Source organism: Thunnus maccoyii, chromosome 10, assembly GCF_910596095.1.
Source record: "Thunnus maccoyii chromosome 10, fThuMac1.1, whole genome shotgun sequence".
NCBI lineage: Eukaryota > Metazoa > Chordata > Actinopteri > Scombriformes > Scombridae > Thunnus > Thunnus maccoyii.
The window spans coordinates 18,456,196-18,474,730 of NC_056542.1; the positions used below are offsets into that span (position 1 = coordinate 18,456,196).

The following is an 18,535-nucleotide window of genomic DNA, read 5'->3' on the forward strand; positions in this document are numbered from 1 at the left end:
AGTTATACGGTCGCATCCAGCCTCAAACATCTCTGCTGTGACACTGGCCGGCTGCCCAAATCTGTATCTCTGTGCCTCATCTCCGGGGCACAGACTGAACTCTGAGGGGCCTCATCGAGACAGAATGAAAAGCTGAAAAGCCATTGCCATGTCTGAGCAAACAGCGAGAGTTCACTGTGTGGTCTGTTTACTATGTAGTCTAACACAGCACTTTGCAAGGGGTTGCTGACAGCATCCCCCCCCCCCCCCCCCCCCCCCCCCCCCCCCCTCCCCCCCCCCCCTCCTTGATGGATATCTTTTTTTTTTACAGTGAAAGCCTTGCTCTGAAAGAACATCAATAGCATCTCTATCACTGCCTATTGGCTTTTTGCACAGCCTCCAATCACTGTCACCGCTTGCTTACTGACAGACCAGAAGCAAAGCTGCTGACAAACCCCTGAGCAAAGTTTAAAGCTGCATGCGTAAGATAGAAAATACAGCTTTGAATGATTTAAATTCCCATTTTTATTTTCACTTCCTTTTTTAAAATTGTCCACAACTACTGTATAAATCATATCAGAATAATCAAACAGAATGATCTTTCACTATCCCAGTCACAGTGCATACTATGTTTTATAAAGCCTTACAGTACGTTACCACATGCATGGTATGTTTCAGCATTGTTGTGCATACACAGTACAAGATACAGCACAGCAGCACAGGCCACAGACAAGAACATTCAACATGGTTTTTCCAAAAAGTATTTCAGCTTTGTGCATGGCACAGTTCATCACTATCATATAAGGTGTGTCACACATACTGTACAGTACTACAACTCTGAGCAGAGCAAGGCTGACATTTCTTAAGACACCTGCTATGCTGATGAATGCAATGATGATTTACAAAACAATGTTTGACAGAGTGGAAGCATCTCACACTCAATGGCACATTATCACAAGCATGCGGACACAATATAGTAACAGTCTTTATCTTTCAATTCCTTGTTTGTACATCTGCAATCAAAGAAGAATCACTTTATAACACTTGACTATGTCTAAGTATGGCTAAGAAAAGGTCTCCCTTGGCACTGCGACTCATACAGTAGCTTATGGAAAATGTCAGCTTATAATCGGCACATTCATTTTCACCATTGGTGCCCAAGACAGAGCGGACTACATCTACACTGTTAAGTTTACTGTTGAGTTTCTCTGTTGCTGTTTACTGTAAGACAGAAAGACTGGATAAAGAGGTATTATAGTAAATACAGTAATGACCATAGAACAGACTGGAATTGAATTCCTCCCCCCCATTTAGCAGCTACAGACTATTCCAGCCTTTCCTGTGCAGTGAGAAAATTAAGAACATAACAGTTTCAAGCCTTCACATACAGTATATTTAGTTTCTCATTGAAGCACAGGGAAGGAACGTGATGGTGCCTAAAGGAACCGCACATTGTTGATGCGGTTAAAGCTTTTGTTTGAGTTACCTGTGTGCTCTCGGCGTACAGTCGCTGTCATTTAAATTTGCAAAGAGAGTAGTCGGAGGATGCCTGTGAAACGTGCCGTGTGGAGCAACATTACCTGTTGGTTCCTGAGAGGTTTTCGGATAGATGAAGTTGAATCTGAATGTCCCTGTCAAGTACAGTACCACCACAAGCCAAGTCAGACACTGAAGTTTCACAGGACCTGTGAGAAGTGTGGCCTCCTGAAATATTAGCGGTGCATAATTCATGCATTATATCCACCTCTATCTCCATCCCTTGCTTTAATATTGATCATACTACATCCCTGGTTTTACAACTGAAATCGTTGATGTGAGATTGGGAGTACACAGTACGGACTTTGTCGTGGCAATAATGAGTAAAGTGATAGGTTACATGCTTGGATAGTGACAGCTGCTTTCATGGTCTTAGTAATCCCAGCCTCATGCAAATGCTGTGCACTGTCACTCACGCTGCAGTAGAATACCTGGGACCATGGCTCTGCATGTCCTACTGGCTCTTTTTCTCAACAGTAACTGGGTCAAGATTAATAAGCCTCTGGCCCGGCTACTGCTCTTCTGCAACATCTCCAACTGGCACTTAATTAAGTCTCTGCATGGCTGTCAAACAACCGTTGCATCCAGAAGCTGATTCCAGTCCAATCGGGCATGGTGAGGAGGCCAGTCTTAAGTCCAGCTTTGTTAAGACAGAGTGCAGTTGTCCTGTGTATTTCCTAAGTGTAGGTGAAGGTTTTCCCCTTCAACTGACCGACTCTTGCTATAACTCCGGGGATCTACGTGGCATCTTAGCAGCAGTACAGAGGAGTTATATATATGTTTTGGTTTTCTTTCATCATAGAATCATTGGCTGCCTCTTCCTCCAGAGTCTCTTGCTTGTGGCATTATTATTATTTTTTTTTGCATGAAAGTATTCCCATTATGTGTATAGCAAATAACACACAAAGGATCCCGCTGCACTGTCCAGGTTCCTCCTCAAGTGAAGTACTTGCAGTTTGTGGAGTCAATAACACAGTATGGTGTGCACTTGAGGTGACCATATGACCTGCAAATAATACGAGAAAAACCCGTAGGTCAGTATAACATGCCAACAAAACACCTATGTTTTCATGCAGCAAAGTGTTTTGACCACATGTAGTTGTGTACTGTGCTTACCCTGGAAGATATGAATTACATGTCTGGTATCCAAAGTCTTTTCCATCACACTCCTCAGCCCCCTCATAGCGATATCCGTCTCCACAGTAGGCGTGTTTACACTCTGTGGTAAGAAGGAGACAGGAGGGGCAGAGGGGTCATGTTATATGTGCACAGCAAAGTACAACTGAGGAGGCTATTATAGATCACATGAGCACATGACTTACTGACACAGCCGTCGGTGACGACTCTGTTTCTGTCATCACACTCCTCTCCATTAGTAATCTGCACTATCCCATCACCACAGTAACCTTCCTCGTCTGGTGCGTTTTCCATGGACTGGAACGGAGTCAGCTGGAATGGAAAAGTCTTTTACAGAGTTTAATAAACTTTAGCAAAAAGGAAAAAGTGCTTGAAATGTCAACAAGTGTAAAAAAAAAGATAAAAAATTTAATTTTGCTGCTTTCAATGATACCTGAATTGGCAGCCAGCCATCAATGTCTTTGAAATAGAGAGATCTCTGGTCTTTGCGGAATGCAAGAGCGTTATCTGTGTGAAGGCGCTCCAGTTCTTCCTCATTGCTCACCACGAATATCTGAATGACAGGGTGAAGTGAAAATGCTATGTCAAAAGGGACATTTACTGTCATGTTTTCAATATTTTAGTGCATTTGAAATGATAAGGTTCAGTCCTAGTGGGTGCAATTTTGAAATATTGAGCATCAAAATTTAATATCCCAGCCGGCAACATGTGACTCCAAGCAATATTCATCTCCCCAGTTGGCGTACTTCTTTTATCTTTCAATATTTTCTTTCTTTAAATATTTAACTAAAAGGTTACTTAAAATTCCCAAGTGGAAATAACATCTAGTTGCATATCAAAGTTCATTCATACATTTTGATAAAAAGTCATAACAATTAAAATGTGATGTAGATTCATGTTTTCAGGGATGTGTCAAATCATTCAGTTTTTGAACGTATGGACCCCCTGATTAAATTAAAGATAATGGAAAATGTTGTATGTAAGTTTTCAGTTTTGGCTGTACTCATCCCTCACCGCTGGTACTTTAGGATAGCTTCCTCTGGAGGGATGATCTTCAAATTGAGAATTACTGAAAGTGCCGCAGCTACACTTTCCAGGCGGCCCAGGTGGACCACGTGCACCCTTTGTTCCAACCATGTAAAGTCCTAAATTTACAAAGAGAGAAAAGTGATTGTTGTATAAAAAAGACTCCAAATGATAAACCAGAAGCTACATGGTAAGAGTATTGCAGGCTTAATGAGCTAAAGGAAAGTGTTGCTGAGTGTCAGGCTACAGTAGCTGATATAAATACCATATGCCGTCTTTGATTCGTCTATCAAGAGGCTAACACAATCAACTTAATTCATGCAGAAACTTGATCAAGATAACAAAGGTCACTTTAATTAAGTGGTGACATAATATTTGTAAAACTGTAGGGAGCCTCGCCATCTGTAAATCCATTTTAGCTGCATGGTGTCATGATGGGAGCATCTCGTCTCATGTTAGGAGATTAGATTTCTCTGGTGCTAAATAAGACAACCGGTGTTACCTCTTACACCGCTCTTAAGTGTGCCTCCTTTTGCTGACAGGGGTGTTTGCTACTCCTCACACTGGCAGCACAGCATTGCACACACTCTCCAAGAACACAGAATGTGCAGAGCCACACACAAACCAATCCCCCACAAAGTGGATATAAATTCAGTCAGCGTTTGATTCAGTAAGAGTTTTAAATCTAATCTGTTGGGGTTTCTGCTTTGTTGGAGGAGGTAGAAGTTTGCACCTGTGGCAGGTGAACCAGGAGGACCAGGATGGCCAGGAGGTCCCTGTGGGCCTGCAGGTCCCATAGGACCTAGACTGCCCGGGTCTCCTTTCATTCCCTGAGACACAAACAAAAAAATAAACCAGGTGGTTACACATGTAAAACATTTCTTTACAACAATAAAGTCTCAGAGATCAATGCAATGGGACCTTTTCAGCACAGAAAATGATTTTTTGAATGCACATAAATTATATTTTGAAGAGAGTAATATTACAGTATTAACACACAAATAATAATCAAATTTGAGCAAACAAATCTATCAAACCACTGGACACTTGCTCACAGTGTCTCTTTTGCTCTCTGTGCACTCTCAAGTTTCCCTGCACGCTTGCGGTTATTTCTCTACAAAATGTCTTCAAAAAATCTTTTTCTGTGCACAAAATGTCCCATCGCACACTCTTGAGGTACATATGTAATTCCATACATTATTTCCACATAGTAATGCAGCCAGAGTGTCACATGCCCACAAATACCTGTTTGCCTCTCTTCCCTGGTCGGCCAGTGGGTCCTCTGTTTCCTGAGATCCCAGGTTCTCCTTTTGGACCCATTTCACCCTGCACAAAACACATCAAATCAACTGAACATTCAACAGCACTGCATTCATCTGTAAGATTTTAAAAGTTGTAATTCTAGGGAATTCAAAACTGTGTTGCTCACTTTCTGTCCAAGCATTCCTGGGAAACCCATTGCACCCTGTGGATAAAGGACATTATATGTAAGTAAATTAATGTATGACGTGTGCTGCTATTTCAATGTTTGCAACTATAGATACTGATAAAATCTGCTCACCTTGTCTCCTTTCATGCCACCCTCACCACGAACACCTTGTGAGCCCTAACGGAGCAAATTACAGTTTAGATTCAACAGAAAAGATGTTAGTCAGCAAATTTCAATGTATTTTGCACTTTATAATCATTACTAAACTGGTCACATACCTTTTCACCTTTATATCCAGATAAACCCTGTAATCAAAGATGAAAAATAAAACATCCATGGTGAAACAAGCTACTGTGAAGTTGAGATAATCCAAGATGAATTCATATGCGGATCATACCCGTGGCCCAATTGGTCCTCTGGCTCCAGGCAAGCCCATCAGCCCTGAGTCACCTTTCTCACCCTGACACAGAAGAAAACATTAATAAGACAAAAATAGTGTTTCAACATATTCTCCCATCTAAAATAAGAATTTATGACTTTCAGTTTGACCATACGCAGGATCTGATGGAATATTCTCCTGTGATATTTCAATATTTTCTATATAGAAAAGCTTGGTTGCATGTTACATAACACAGTATTTAATTGAACAAAGTGAAGTAATATATACACTCATCTATGCTCCTTCTTATTGGCACTTACAGCTCTCATGTTATATATCATAACATCTACATGATGAGATCTGACTTACTCACTTTGGGCCCACTTGGTCCTGGCCATCCAGCTGGTCCCTGCTTCCCAGGAAGTCCAGGAGGACCTGTGCGACCCTATAACAGGAGACATAAATTTTATGACACACAGAAACACCTTATAAAACTCAATAAAGCCTAAAGTAGCAGTTAATTATTTATAAAATCAGGGCATTATAAAAAGTGCTGCAAGAAGAGATGTGCAAATGCAACTCAATAACAGCGCTTGTTATGCCTGCGAGGTAAAAAAGAGAAACCTAAGTGCAGGATTTGCTGCATAAGCTGACAGACTGCTTGCTACAGTATTTATCAGACACTAGTACCACTGCACATGTAGGGGAAGAATGACTTTAACGAGCACTGTCACTTTGCTCTATTTAATTAAATGATGGGCTGTATATAGAACAGGAGACCGTGCTTGTGGGAAATAAAATGATTTATGACCTGGCTGAACCACTAAGCTAAATTGCACTGCAGTGCTGCGAAGCTGCTCAGTCAGGCCACCAGCAAGTGAAACTCTCCCACTGGGCCACTTTCACTGCTCGACCACAGCAACTGATCATTTGGGAGATCACTTCTCTTCCGCCAGACCTGATCAAACACTGTGTGCGGTCTGCTTTCAATAAAGTTACCGTTCTAATAGAGAAGAGAGGCATGATGCTGGATGTCTTTGAGGGATCGATGGGAAGGCAGACGCTCCCCCCCTCTGTGAGAGAAGACCAACAGTATGTCAACTCCCTCTGCCATCAAAATAACCCATCTCAGAAGCTCTGCATCCCTTGCATCCTGTCAGTGTGTCTGTGCTGTCTCCTGTCAAGGTTGTACTTGCTCACACAACCAGGCACTGGCAGTGCTCTGAGTTACAGCTAGCGAGCAGGCGGAGGCATTGTATCTCATTTTTGAGTAAATCCACTTAGTGGCAATATGGAGTGATTAATGGAGACTCTCACCTTTTGCCCAGGTCTTCCGATTTCTCCCTGACAACAGGATGTGAAGGAGGGACAAGGACATTGGGCATTTAATACATTTCCAGCAAGCATCTTTCAGTCTTGAGCAACAGGTCAATTAAACTTAAGCTTACAAAAATAATGAACACATTAATTAAATAGGACACTGCTTACCTTTTCTCCCTTAGGTCCTTCTATACCAGGCAATCCAGGTGGACCCTGGTAAACATAAAAAACAATAAGTATGCTCATAAATCACAGATATATCAGTCTAAATTGGTTTTATTGTCCACAGTATCCCACCAGAAAGTCATGTCTGCTTCTGGAAGTACACAGCTGCAGTTTCAATTAGCTAAGGGCTGAGTGGCCACTATTGATTTACAAAGTACCTTGTGGGTCTCTCTTGATAAACTGAAACACTGCTGCAGCCCGGCTGGTGCTGTAATAGCCCAAGATGGGCAAACACAACAATCGCTTGATCATGACAAGTAAATCTGCTTGTCACTCATGAAATTTTGGGCAAACAGCAGAGGAGGTTGGGTTTAAAACTATCTATTAAACCAAAATGTCTTTATACCTTTCATTGCCACACAAACACAGGGACACATGGTTGTGTTGGTAATCCCTGGAATTTACGCGACCCAGTGCGCCTTTCCAGGCAGACAACTCTTCGGACAGTTTCTGAGAATGACGTGTGGCGCACTGGCAGGCAGTGGAAAAAGGCTATTTGTGTCTCAGCTAAATGTAGAGCGTTAATGGGCTGCTGTGTTGCATGGGCCAGAGAAATCCCCATCTCCTGCTCAGAAGGAACTCTCAAGTTGGAGAGGAGATGGAAGTAGTGTGTTGCTGGAGCACTAATTCTTAACACCTTAAAACTATGCAAACACCAACATGAATTAGAGACAGCCTGTGATGCAGCCATACTGACAGTGAATCCTATTTAAGTCAACTTGTGGCAAGGGCTTTGAATAATGACAATGCCGTGGTGCTGGATTTATAATATATGATTAATGCTGGGATAAAAGTGGATCACATACCTGAGGTCCAATGGGACCAGCAGGCCCAGGGGGGCCTTGGACACAGGCACCTTTGTCCTCATGGCCCGGCTCTGATCGACCTCCATAAATGCCTTCATTCTGTAAAATGAAATTAAAAATAAAATAATATTTTTTTTTACACCATTGATAAATGCTCATTAGATAGAAGAAGAATGACACGTATCCTATAAGAAGATAATGGGACACTGACTTTTTACTTTGTGGATAAAGTTTTGAAGTTAATATCAGAATTTCATCCCAACCTCATCATAAAAAAAACGCAAAGCAAAAGGACTTGTTAAGCCATTTCTTCCTGCAAACATACTCCACCCTCTGGAGTATTTTAACGGTCTCATTCAGGGGTTAAAAGACAGTAAGTGAGGGGCTGCTTGGATATCACCCAAGGACATATCAACAGTCAGATATTCCACAATAGAAAGTCACATGACTTTAACTCACATGAGTGTGGCGGCGCCAAAGTGAAGGGGGTGGAGGAAACAGCGGGGGTGGAGGCAGACTCAGTAAACAGCATGGGTTGAATCTCCTCTGCTGCTCCTGGGATCTGAGAGCTGTGCAAAGTGTGCAGGCGGCCAGTCGCACAGGAAGTGATGCCAAGTGTCAAAATTAGAAGAGTCGGAAGAGGTCATGATTATGAGTTGTCTTAACTTCTGCAAAAACATATCTGAATCCTCACCTCTTCAACAAAATGATAAGAGGAGTGCTTGACTCATGACACATGAGCATGCATGTGCAACTTGGGTACAACATCTCATACATACAGTACAAATGGGACAAGTGAAAAAGGTTAGAACATGCAGGAGCAGCATAAGCGACAGGGAAACAGGTGCAAACTATCAAATCATGACACCCGTCCGGCAGAGTTCCTAGAGCTGGACACAGATATGAAGTGCCTGTGCCTCTCACTGTAGGACTGGAGCTGGTCTCTCTATTTATAGTGGCATTTCCAGTCTACCTCATGGGCGACAAGAAGATAAAAACAGGTGTAATTTACAAGGATAGTGGCCTCATTATAAAGCCTAAAACTATCTTTTAATCCATGCTTTTGCACCCCAACTCCTTCAACACATATGCATGCATAGTAATGTATGTACAGCTGGCACACAGACACACCTACATATACACACAGACACACAGACACAAAAAGACTCAGGATTACAATATCCTTACCTGCTGGGAATGGAATAAAGCTGTCCGGAATAGAAGACTGAGCCAGGCCATAATGAAACCACAGTGGCAGATACAGTCCAAGTGTTAGAAGAGTCATGCTGCTCCAGATAGTTGCCTGACTTTATTTTTGAGCCACAGCAGTCCTCACACGCTGCCTTTCTCTCTCCCTCTCTCCTCACTGTCCTCTTCCTCTGCTCCCCTCCCTCTCTGCTCGCTCTGCTCTGTCTCCTTTACGCCCTCAGAAGAGGGTATGCCGACCAATGCCCATTAAATCTTTCCTCCGCATCAGTGTGCGCTAAAATTACAGGAGACAGCCCGCCAGCTGCTTCGGGTGCCAATATTAGATTTCTACTACTGCAGGGGGTGCCTTTGTTGTTTCCACTCCTCTCAAAGGGAGACTTATCACTGGCTAACCCACAGTGGGCTTTTCTGCAAAAGCTTTAAATGGGATTTTGCATGAAGGTGTCAGTGCATTCGCACATCCTGACACAACTGTGTGTGTATTGATTAGTACATCTTGTTTATGCTATGCATCCCTCTGTGCATTGTGGTATCCATTTACTCCAGGTCAAATTGGTTTTATTGCCCAGACTGTCCCACTAAATTAATTGTCTGCTTTTCCAAGGAGGATCTTTAAGGGATGCGAGAGCTGTAAATATGTCTGGAAATACAGACTATATCATTTCTCAACAGCGCTTCAACTGTAGTGATATGAAAAATTCTATATTTTGTATAGACTATAGATACACAAGTTAAAAAAAACACACACACACCATTTTACTCTGCAAGCGTTTACACTGTGAGAAAATCATGCAACTCAATGGGAAGTAATACACTCACTAATTTATGTGGATATTACGTAAGGTTATTATTTCTGCTAGAAATCCTTTACCCATGTGTTTTAAGACAATCCTGAGAGGGTTTAATTTTAAAGATGGTGTTTTACGCAAATAAAAAAAACATCTGAGCAAAACTGGATTTCAACACCAAATTGGCCATTAGTCAACATTTATACTGTCCCAGTATTTTAATAATTTGCACTGGATCCTTCAGCATGATGGATGGTTTAATTAGCCATATTGTGTGTTAATCATGCTGCCTATTAGATTTATCATGTGGCAGAAAAAAACCCACTACTGGACATAAAGCAATAATCTTCATTGTATGATGTGTAAAAATGTTTTATTGCAGAATTATTTTGTTGATTATAATACTACTGTGCAGTAAGAATCATTGAAAAATAGTTATTTCATAAAAACAATCACAAAACGAAAGCAGCTTTTATATTTCCGAGTTTGAGTTTCCTGTGGAAAACCATCGCTGCGGTTTTGATAATGTGGCAAACGAAGGAGGAAGCGGATCTCTCTCTTTCAATCTAAAGGTTGGAGCGGGTCAGCCATGGAAATTCCTAGAAATACAGATAAAACATCATTATATTGGACCTCCTTTGATGATGGACCCATTTCCTGACAGCTATGAATGACAGTCAGAGACAAACAATAAGAGCGGCACGCCTCCAATGAACAAGCCGTTCTGCTGGCCACAGAGTGCACGGCCATTGGAGCCCAGCACCATGGATACTGTACTCAATACAACCTTCAAACATGTCTGCGAAGGGTTGCGTGGATACATTCAACATAAACACAGAGGGCCATGCTTTCTAATTATGGGGACCCTGAAATAGAAAGGTCAGGTTGGTGTGAGGTGGAGGGATTGTGAGTGGAATACAACAGTTCTGCGGTGCACCTGGAGTGTATGGATTACTGTGCAGTAAGGCATGTCAGTCACGTAGCCCTATAAGGATGAGATGAGAGTCAAGTAAACACCAAGCTGTTTACTGCTCTACACTTCATCGCGAACCGAAATGCTGCTCCTTTTAACTACGCCTGGTTTTACTGCTGTGACTGTCAAAGTCATTCACTTGTCCATCTCCTTTTTGTTTTACTTCCATTGTTTTACTTCCAGGTAAAATCCGCAGACTTGCCAACTTTTGTTTTATGTACTGCCGTTTGTCTGTGGTGCTCGCTGCAGCCTGCAGGGATTGTAAATTGCGAGGGAGTAAAATGCACAAAGATCTCAATCACCACTAATGATATGACCAATGCCAAGTTCTTGACCCTATAATCTCGACTCTCTGGAAGTCTGCAATAAGTGTGCTTTGGGCCCAGTGTGGATGTGATGAGTTGTGGATTTGGGCAGCCTTAGGCCCTGATGATTTCTCCTGTACGTGGCCATAAAGTTTGCAAATCTGTAAGTGCACAGAGATCTGGAAGTCTGAAGGTGAAGCTGTCTTTCCATTAGTCCACTTGGCTTTTTTGTGGTCATGAAAGACAGAAAACCCACAATATTTATCCTTTGGAGACGCAATGGCTCCTAACCAATAAGAACTTAATTAGGAGCATTTGTTCAGATTACATTTACATTAATGTGCCTTCTCCAAGTAAAGTCCCAGCCACAAAGACAGCATCCACTAGGGAGTGTTTCTACAAGATAATTTCCTGTAGAAGCAATCTAGATCAATAACTGAACAATTACAACAATAGTACTACAACAGTTACTGTACCTGCTGTTTTCTGTCTGAGGAAGGGTCGATAAGCACGTTCAGGAGACTGGGTCTCTTCCAGTCACTCAAGCTAAGCTGTAAGGCACTACGCAGCTCCTCCACCGTCCTCACCAGAAACCCTTGACCTCCAAACGCAGACATGATCTCATCATAGCGTGCCTCGGGTAGGAGGGTCACAGGTGGAGCTCTGACAAGCAATACAATGACATAAGATAAGTTTTATGAAATCATATCACAACTGATAAAGTGGAAGAAATCATGACAGTCATCATGACGTTTTGATCATTGACTCACATAGTGGCCAGATCTCCCATTTTTGCCATTTCTTTCCATGTCTCAGGATCCACTCCGCTGTATATACCATTATTATTGACCACAATGATGACTACAGGTAGATTATACCTGTTAAAAAAACAGACAGAATGTAATGAAGTTGTACTAGAGGGTTAAAGTACATATATTATATAGAAAAAGAGGAATCAAACCTACCTGCACATGGTTTCAACCTCCATGCCAGAAAACCCAAATGCACTGTCTCCTTCCACGCAGACTATCCTTCTGCCTTTATTCTCGCTCCTCTCCACAGCGGCTGCTGCTATAGCAAAACCAAGGCCTACTCCCATTGTTCCAAATGTGCCTGCATCCAACCTGCATATAATCAGGATTAGCTAACCACAGTCTACTAAAAATGTACAAAGACTTACAGTCTTACCACTTAAAGTCAAATACCAGTCTAATGCAGTTAAACAATTGTCAACACTGGCTTTATATGATAGGATTGTAGTGAGAAAATGCACATTTGCTGTGTTTTGAAGAAACACAGCAAATGTGCTGTGTTGATCATGTGAGAAAGATCACCAGTTTGGGTAGCAAGGCTGGCTTGAAGTTGAGTACCTGCTTGAATTCACTCATCTCTCTGCAGACTAAAAGTCTGCATTTTTACAGAAAGCATTTCTATTTTTGCAGGAAATGGCACAATTGTTTGCTATTGGATGAGCCTGAATTTAGTTCCCAGCCTTGTTCATATTTCTGCCGGTCATTTCACCAAAGGTAATTTTGCAAAGTGGGCACAAATATTACAGTACAAGCTCAACCTTTTCATTTAAAGCAGAGCTTCTTTCAGTTTATGTGTGATTGTGTGATATGTGTGATGTGGTGATACCATATCTGTCTGATATTGCCAAATTCAGGAGAGCATTTGGGGAGAGGCATGAACACATACACAAGGCTCATTTGTCATTCACAGTGATGACAACCCAGCAGGGTGTTGGAATGTGGTACATTTTTTAAAGGGACACTCCTCAATTTGTATCCAAAAACATTTTGGTTTGGTTTGAAACTCATTTGCGTTACTCCGGCCCCCAACATTATCACTGTATGAGGCTCCTGAGTTTGTGCTCTTTTCTTCTACTAATCGCCCTACTGCACACACAGTCGTTTGTGTTCTCAAGAGTGCATCTTTAATCTCTGCTTCAATGAGACTTTGCCTTGCCTGTGTCGAGGTAGGTAGTTGTTCAACATAGTGCGTCCTATGTCCATAGTATTTGCCCCCTCGCTGACAATGATGCAGTCACGTGGCAGCAACTGGGAGATGTGGTGAAACACTGTGTAGTAGTTCATAGGCAGTGTTGACTGCTGAAGAGCGAGCGCCTGTAGAGAGAAAAAAGGCAAAAATCTTGTGAATACTTGAATAATAAAAAAAAGATACATCTAAATGCTTCAAATACATTATGTTACAATTTCATTTGGTAGACGCTTTTATCCAAAGCAACTTACATGTGAGAGTAAAAGGTGCAGTGTGTAGGATTTAGTGGCATCTAGCGGTGAGGTTGCAGATTGCAACAAACTGAATATCCCCCCCTCCACCATCCCCTTTCAAGCGTGTAGGAGAACCTATGGTGGCCTCTCACGAAAATCATAAAAGGCCCTCTCTAGAACCAGTGTTTGGTTTATCTGTTCTGGGTCACTGTAGAAACATGGAGGTGCAACATGGTGGGCTCTGTGGAAGAGGACCCACTATGTAGATATAAAGGGCTCATTCTAATTCTTATACTCAGGCAATTATATACTAAGTAAAACATACTTATAAATATTATATTCAATTTCTGCCAAGTCTTTTCTGCTAGATGCCACTAAATTCTACACACACCTCTAATACAACACAAACAAGGATCTAGTCAGGAGACAACAACACGAGTAAGTGCCATAAAGCTAAGTTCAGGTCTGATAGGACGTAGGTGCTAACAGGCAGTGTAGAGGCAATGTATAGAAGCAGATATATATATATATATTTTTTAAGTCCATCAGGTGTGGAGGTGTTTGCGAAAGAGCTGGGTGTTTAGCTTTTTCTTAAATTATCACATTGTTATCATCAGTTCGAGTAACCACATACAATATCAAACTGGAGGCTTTTCATAAAGGAGTCCAAACGCACCCTTGATATTTTCGCATTGGCAGCAGCTTTCTCCTTCAATGTGCTCCACCACTCTGTCTCAGAGGGATACTTCCAGCCATCTTTACAGACACACTCCAGGAGCTGAAGGACAAAGAAAAAAAAACAATCACCAATTTTCACAAACATGAGCTTTTCTTTAAAAGTACATCTTAAAATCACATCAGGATCTTATAACACATACCACATGGAGAGAGATTAATCAAATATGTGAGATTTTGTGAGCAAACTGAGTTGCTGTTATTGTACCTGAGTGACAATAGCACTGATGTCTCCCAGAAGAGCAACAGCAGGCCTCACATTGTTCCCCATCTCCTCAGCACAAAGGTCAACCTGCACACAGTGTGTTGTGTTATTAGAGCACAGTAGTAGCAACAGTGAATCACAGTGCAGGAAAAACTGCACCACAATGACAAGATTAAGGTTTTCCCACAGCACTAAAAATAGATATGATACACACGATAAGCTTTATGGCAATGAGGTGGCATTCATATCATTTTAGAGAGCCCTTAAGACTGACTCTCCACAAGTCAAACTTGGCTTGGCCATTTCCATACCTGGATGACCTTGACATCAGGATCAAATCTAGGTGGCAGACCAAAATGCAGGATCCAGTTCAGCCGGGCTCCAAGAAGAAGCACAACGTCAGCCTGGAGAAGAGCTCTTCATATCAGGAACAACACAGGAGCAGGTGGGTCGCATTGGGTTGAGATAGAGGGTGAAAAACAAACAAACAAAAAAAATTAATAATCTACATAATGTTGTCAAACAAAACGTAACTCCATATATACATCAAGTGTATGTAGATACTGGGAAATTATTTAGTACACCTACTGTACATATCTAGATAAAATCAACAGTTAAAATATAGAAATATTATTTTTATAAGTAATACAGAATATTTTACTTACTTTTTAAGATTATTTAACTGTAGATAGTACTGTATATTATGACAATTTTGGCGAAGAGATAAATGTTCTGCAAATGTTTTGCTTCTGACTCATGTTTAAATTGAAAGAGAGGCCGACCGTGAGCGGGCAGCAGCCACACAGTTGGGGTGATCATCAGGCAAAACTCCTTTGCCCATGGGGGTGGGCAGAAACGGCAGGCGGCTCATTTCCACAAACTCCTTCAGAGCAGTTTCTGCTTGGCCATAGGCTGCTCCTGTTGGGCGCAACACCATGCATATCATCATAACTTACCCACAGCGCCGCTCTGATTCACCAGTGACGGAGGAAGTTTAAGGTTTATTTCACAAGGTAATTCAAAGACACCTGATATTACCTTTGCCAATGATGACAAGAGGTCTTTTAGCTGCTTTTAAGACAGCGATGGCTTCTGTGATTGCACTGTGGTCAGCCAAACTGATAGGAGGAGGTGAACAACAGGACACAACTCTGCAGGAGAAACACAATTCTTTGAATCTGTAACCAGAGGAGTGATACCACACAAGGAAAAAAAAAATCTACCCACTCTGGTAGCGTAAGTGACAACAAACCTGACTTTGCTTCTGTCCACTTTTTCATTGACCATGTCCCCTGCAATGTCCACATAACAAGCACCTGGACGTCCATAAATGCTTGTGCGAACAGCCTGTGAGCAACGAAACACTATCGTCACAACAGTCAGTCAAACTAATAATATCAAACTGTGATAAAGGAAGAGAGACTAATAAAAGGCCAGACAGACAATGTAATATTAGGCTGATATGTTACCTTCTCTATCACTGAAGGGATGGCTTCCAGACTGCTCGGTCTAGCAGAGAATTTGCTATACAGGCGACATGCTTCCACCTGGGAAAAAAAAAAGATAACAGTGTCACTTTAATGAAGCATCTTCAGGCAAAAATCCATATGGATGCATGCATTACCTGAGGAAACTCCTGAAAGGCTCCTGCTGTTTCTTGGTTTTGATCTGAGGATCCCCCAATAACAACCACTGGCCTGTGCAAAGGCAACACACACTTCATAAACCACATGACAACAGGTGCCATGTTAAAACTATATAGACTGTAAAAAGCCATCAACATCAGTCTGTTTTAGAGTCATACCAGCAGTTCATGTTAGCATTGGCCATTCCACCCAGAGCATGAATGAGTCCAGGTCCAGACACCACCAAGCAGGCACCTGGTCTGGATACAGATAACCACAGGAGACAGCAACATGTAAGATACAAGCTGACACACCGGCTGCTCTGAATATTCGGATCACTAACTCAGTCTTACCTCCCAGTGAGGTATCCAATGGCAGATGCTGCATAACATGCCTGTTGTGTGACAGGTTTTATTTTAACACATTAAATCAATGCATTACAAGTGCAGGTAAACAGCAGTTTAACAGAATATCTGAGTTTTTTACCGCTTGTTCGTTGCGCATTCCCACATATTTGATCCCTGCAGCCTGAGCAGCCATGGCCACCTCAATGATAGGAACACCAACGATCCCAAACATGTACTCCACTCTCTGCAGGGACAGAAATGTACCCTTTAACACAGTGGTTCTCACACCTTTTCATATCAAAGACCCTCAAACTGATACGTAATAGGCCATGAACCTGCAACTGATAAGATTTTGTGCCAGGGAAGATATTTGATGTTAGGTATGATTAAGTCCAGAGTTGTCAGCAGGGGAGATAACAGGAGGAGAGAGTGAAAACCACGATTAGTCATTCTTATACATTCTCTCATCGTTCTAACTGCTACTGAATAAAATATTTGTGAAATAAATCTGTCCCCCATTTTGCTAGGGACCCCTTGGAACCCCCTCAAGGACCCTTGGGGACCCCCAGACCCCACTTTGAGAAGCACTGATTTAACAAACCTACACATAGCTATGAGGGTCCTTTGAAGAATAGCAACTGTTAATATTATGCATTGTAAAACAGTACTAAACTTCACAGAGCAGCAGATGAACTTTGACACACTTTTGAAAGCAACTGCGTGGTTACAGTTATTTGTTAATGCATAATACAGCTGCTTAGTTAACTTATATTTCATAAAACTTCGCTGTCTTTATGTTTTTAAACGGACTTAACTTACCTGAGTTTTAAGAGACTCAGCAATTAGCTGAGCTCCTGTCACTTCGTCCATGTTTGTCCAGAGACAGCGAACTGTTACACTGCTTAGTGTTTACAGAGCAACAAGGGCACACTGTCATAAAATGCTGCAACTATTGACCACATGAACTAGTTCTTGGCTGTTGTTTGCAACAATCCTCTGTCTTCCTCTGAACCCGCCCCGTTCCTATTACTTCCGGGTTCTAAACCAATAACGGGAGGCATTTTTTCCTTTTAGGATTGCGATGAAAAGACCCGCCCTGCTCTGCCTCTGATTGGCTAATACTCGTAGGGGTAAGACTGTCAGGGTCAGAGCCAATCAGAGGCAGCGTAGGGGCGCTGTGATTGGATGAACGACGTTTCAGGTTCATTAAATATTCCTGACTTGCCTTTGCCATCTTCATATGAAGGCTAACTTGATGCTGGAGTGCCCATACTTTACTTAATGCAGATACAATTGTGCTCAACAAATGGTAATTGCACATCAATGTTAAGTAAAAATGAGTTGCTCATGCAATTCTATCCATAATAATCATATACATAAACGTTCAAATGTTAGTATGATCTCACATTTAAAACATCCTATACACCCCTTGTCCACCCACACTGGTATTTTCACTCATTCTGCCTGATTACACTTGCATGATTTATCACACATCCAAAGAAAAACTTTTTATAGTCAAATATCATATACTTGCAAAAAGACTTTAATTTTTTTAATTAATTTTATTCTGCATGGAAAAGTTTACACTTTGATCATTCTTATTGGTTCATATAGTTTTGGTGATCTCATGTTTATTGTTTATTTGGATCCCCATTAGTTGTTACCAAGGCAATAGCTACTTTTGGGGTCCACTAATTACAACTTCAACCTGAGCAGGAGTCTTATTAGCCAAAATAAGTGAAAACACCTGTGTGTGTGAGCACAGCCTTTAATCATATTTGTTTCATCTTGTGCAATCCTGAGCTTTATTGTGCGATTTTAGAAATAGTGAGGTCATAGTTGGTGTTTCAAGGCATTCTCCCCACTGCCAGGAACAACATTCTGGTGGATTAATTTATTTATTAGTTTAGTAGGCCTAAAATAAAAATAAAAAGTACTGAGGACATGATCTCAGTGTCATCAGTGGTAACTGTGATCCTGTCTGTTACCACACTTAATATTTCATCCTTTATAAGTTATTATTTATTACTTATATGGGTTTTCAAATATTGAAATATAAGTTTTATTAAATATATACATAACCAAGTAAATAAATAAAAACAAATTTTACAAATAGGTTTTAGAGAGTTACTGGGCTTTTGTTTAAATCATCAGTTTTGGAAGAGAGCACATCAGTGCATCACAACTCAAAGATTGACAGTAACTCAGAGAAATTCATAAGTATGAAAAAAAGTGTCATATTGTTGGCCCCATATCACTCTACAGACTGTACTATAC

General features: G+C 41.4%; 2 protein-coding genes across 3 annotated transcripts; both read right to left on the reverse strand.

Annotated features, from left to right (window-relative positions):
- Positions 1–593: 593 nt before the first annotated feature.
- colq (collagen-like tail subunit (single strand of homotrimer) of asymmetric acetylcholinesterase) lies at positions 594–10,073 on the reverse strand. Of its 2 annotated transcripts, none has more exons than XM_042424750.1 (17): positions 9,026–10,073; positions 8,297–8,406; positions 7,838–7,936; positions 6,975–7,019; positions 6,804–6,830; positions 5,860–5,931; positions 5,505–5,567; positions 5,386–5,412; positions 5,240–5,284; positions 5,108–5,143; positions 4,924–5,004; positions 4,412–4,508; positions 3,667–3,797; positions 3,086–3,205; positions 2,838–2,964; positions 2,632–2,734; positions 594–2,521 (listed from the first exon to the last, which is right to left on the reverse strand). In XM_042424750.1, exons 1-17 carry the CDS (start codon positions 9,120–9,122, stop codon positions 2,452–2,454), a joined length of 1,350 nt encoding a protein of 449 aa, XP_042280684.1. In that variant the 5' UTR covers positions 9,123–10,073; the 3' UTR covers positions 594–2,451. The 2 variants fall into 2 exon arrangements, with proteins under 2 accessions (XP_042280684.1, XP_042280682.1); XM_042424748.1 differs by having other exon boundaries at positions 2,838–2,979; positions 9,026–9,727.
- A 155-nt stretch (positions 10,074–10,228) lies between these two features.
- On the reverse strand, positions 10,229–17,275 carry hacl1 (2-hydroxyacyl-CoA lyase 1). The gene is made up of 17 exons (XM_042424747.1): positions 17,078–17,275; positions 16,398–16,502; positions 16,265–16,305; positions 16,091–16,171; positions 15,911–15,983; positions 15,756–15,833; positions 15,539–15,633; positions 15,325–15,437; positions 15,069–15,204; positions 14,598–14,703; positions 14,290–14,373; positions 14,023–14,124; positions 13,081–13,238; positions 12,078–12,236; positions 11,883–11,990; positions 11,589–11,775; positions 10,229–10,433 (listed from the first exon to the last, which is right to left on the reverse strand). Exons 1-17 carry the CDS (start codon positions 17,126–17,128, stop codon positions 10,401–10,403), a joined length of 1,710 nt encoding a protein of 569 aa, XP_042280681.1. The 5' UTR covers positions 17,129–17,275; the 3' UTR covers positions 10,229–10,400.
- Between the last annotated feature and the right edge of the window lie 1,260 nt (positions 17,276–18,535).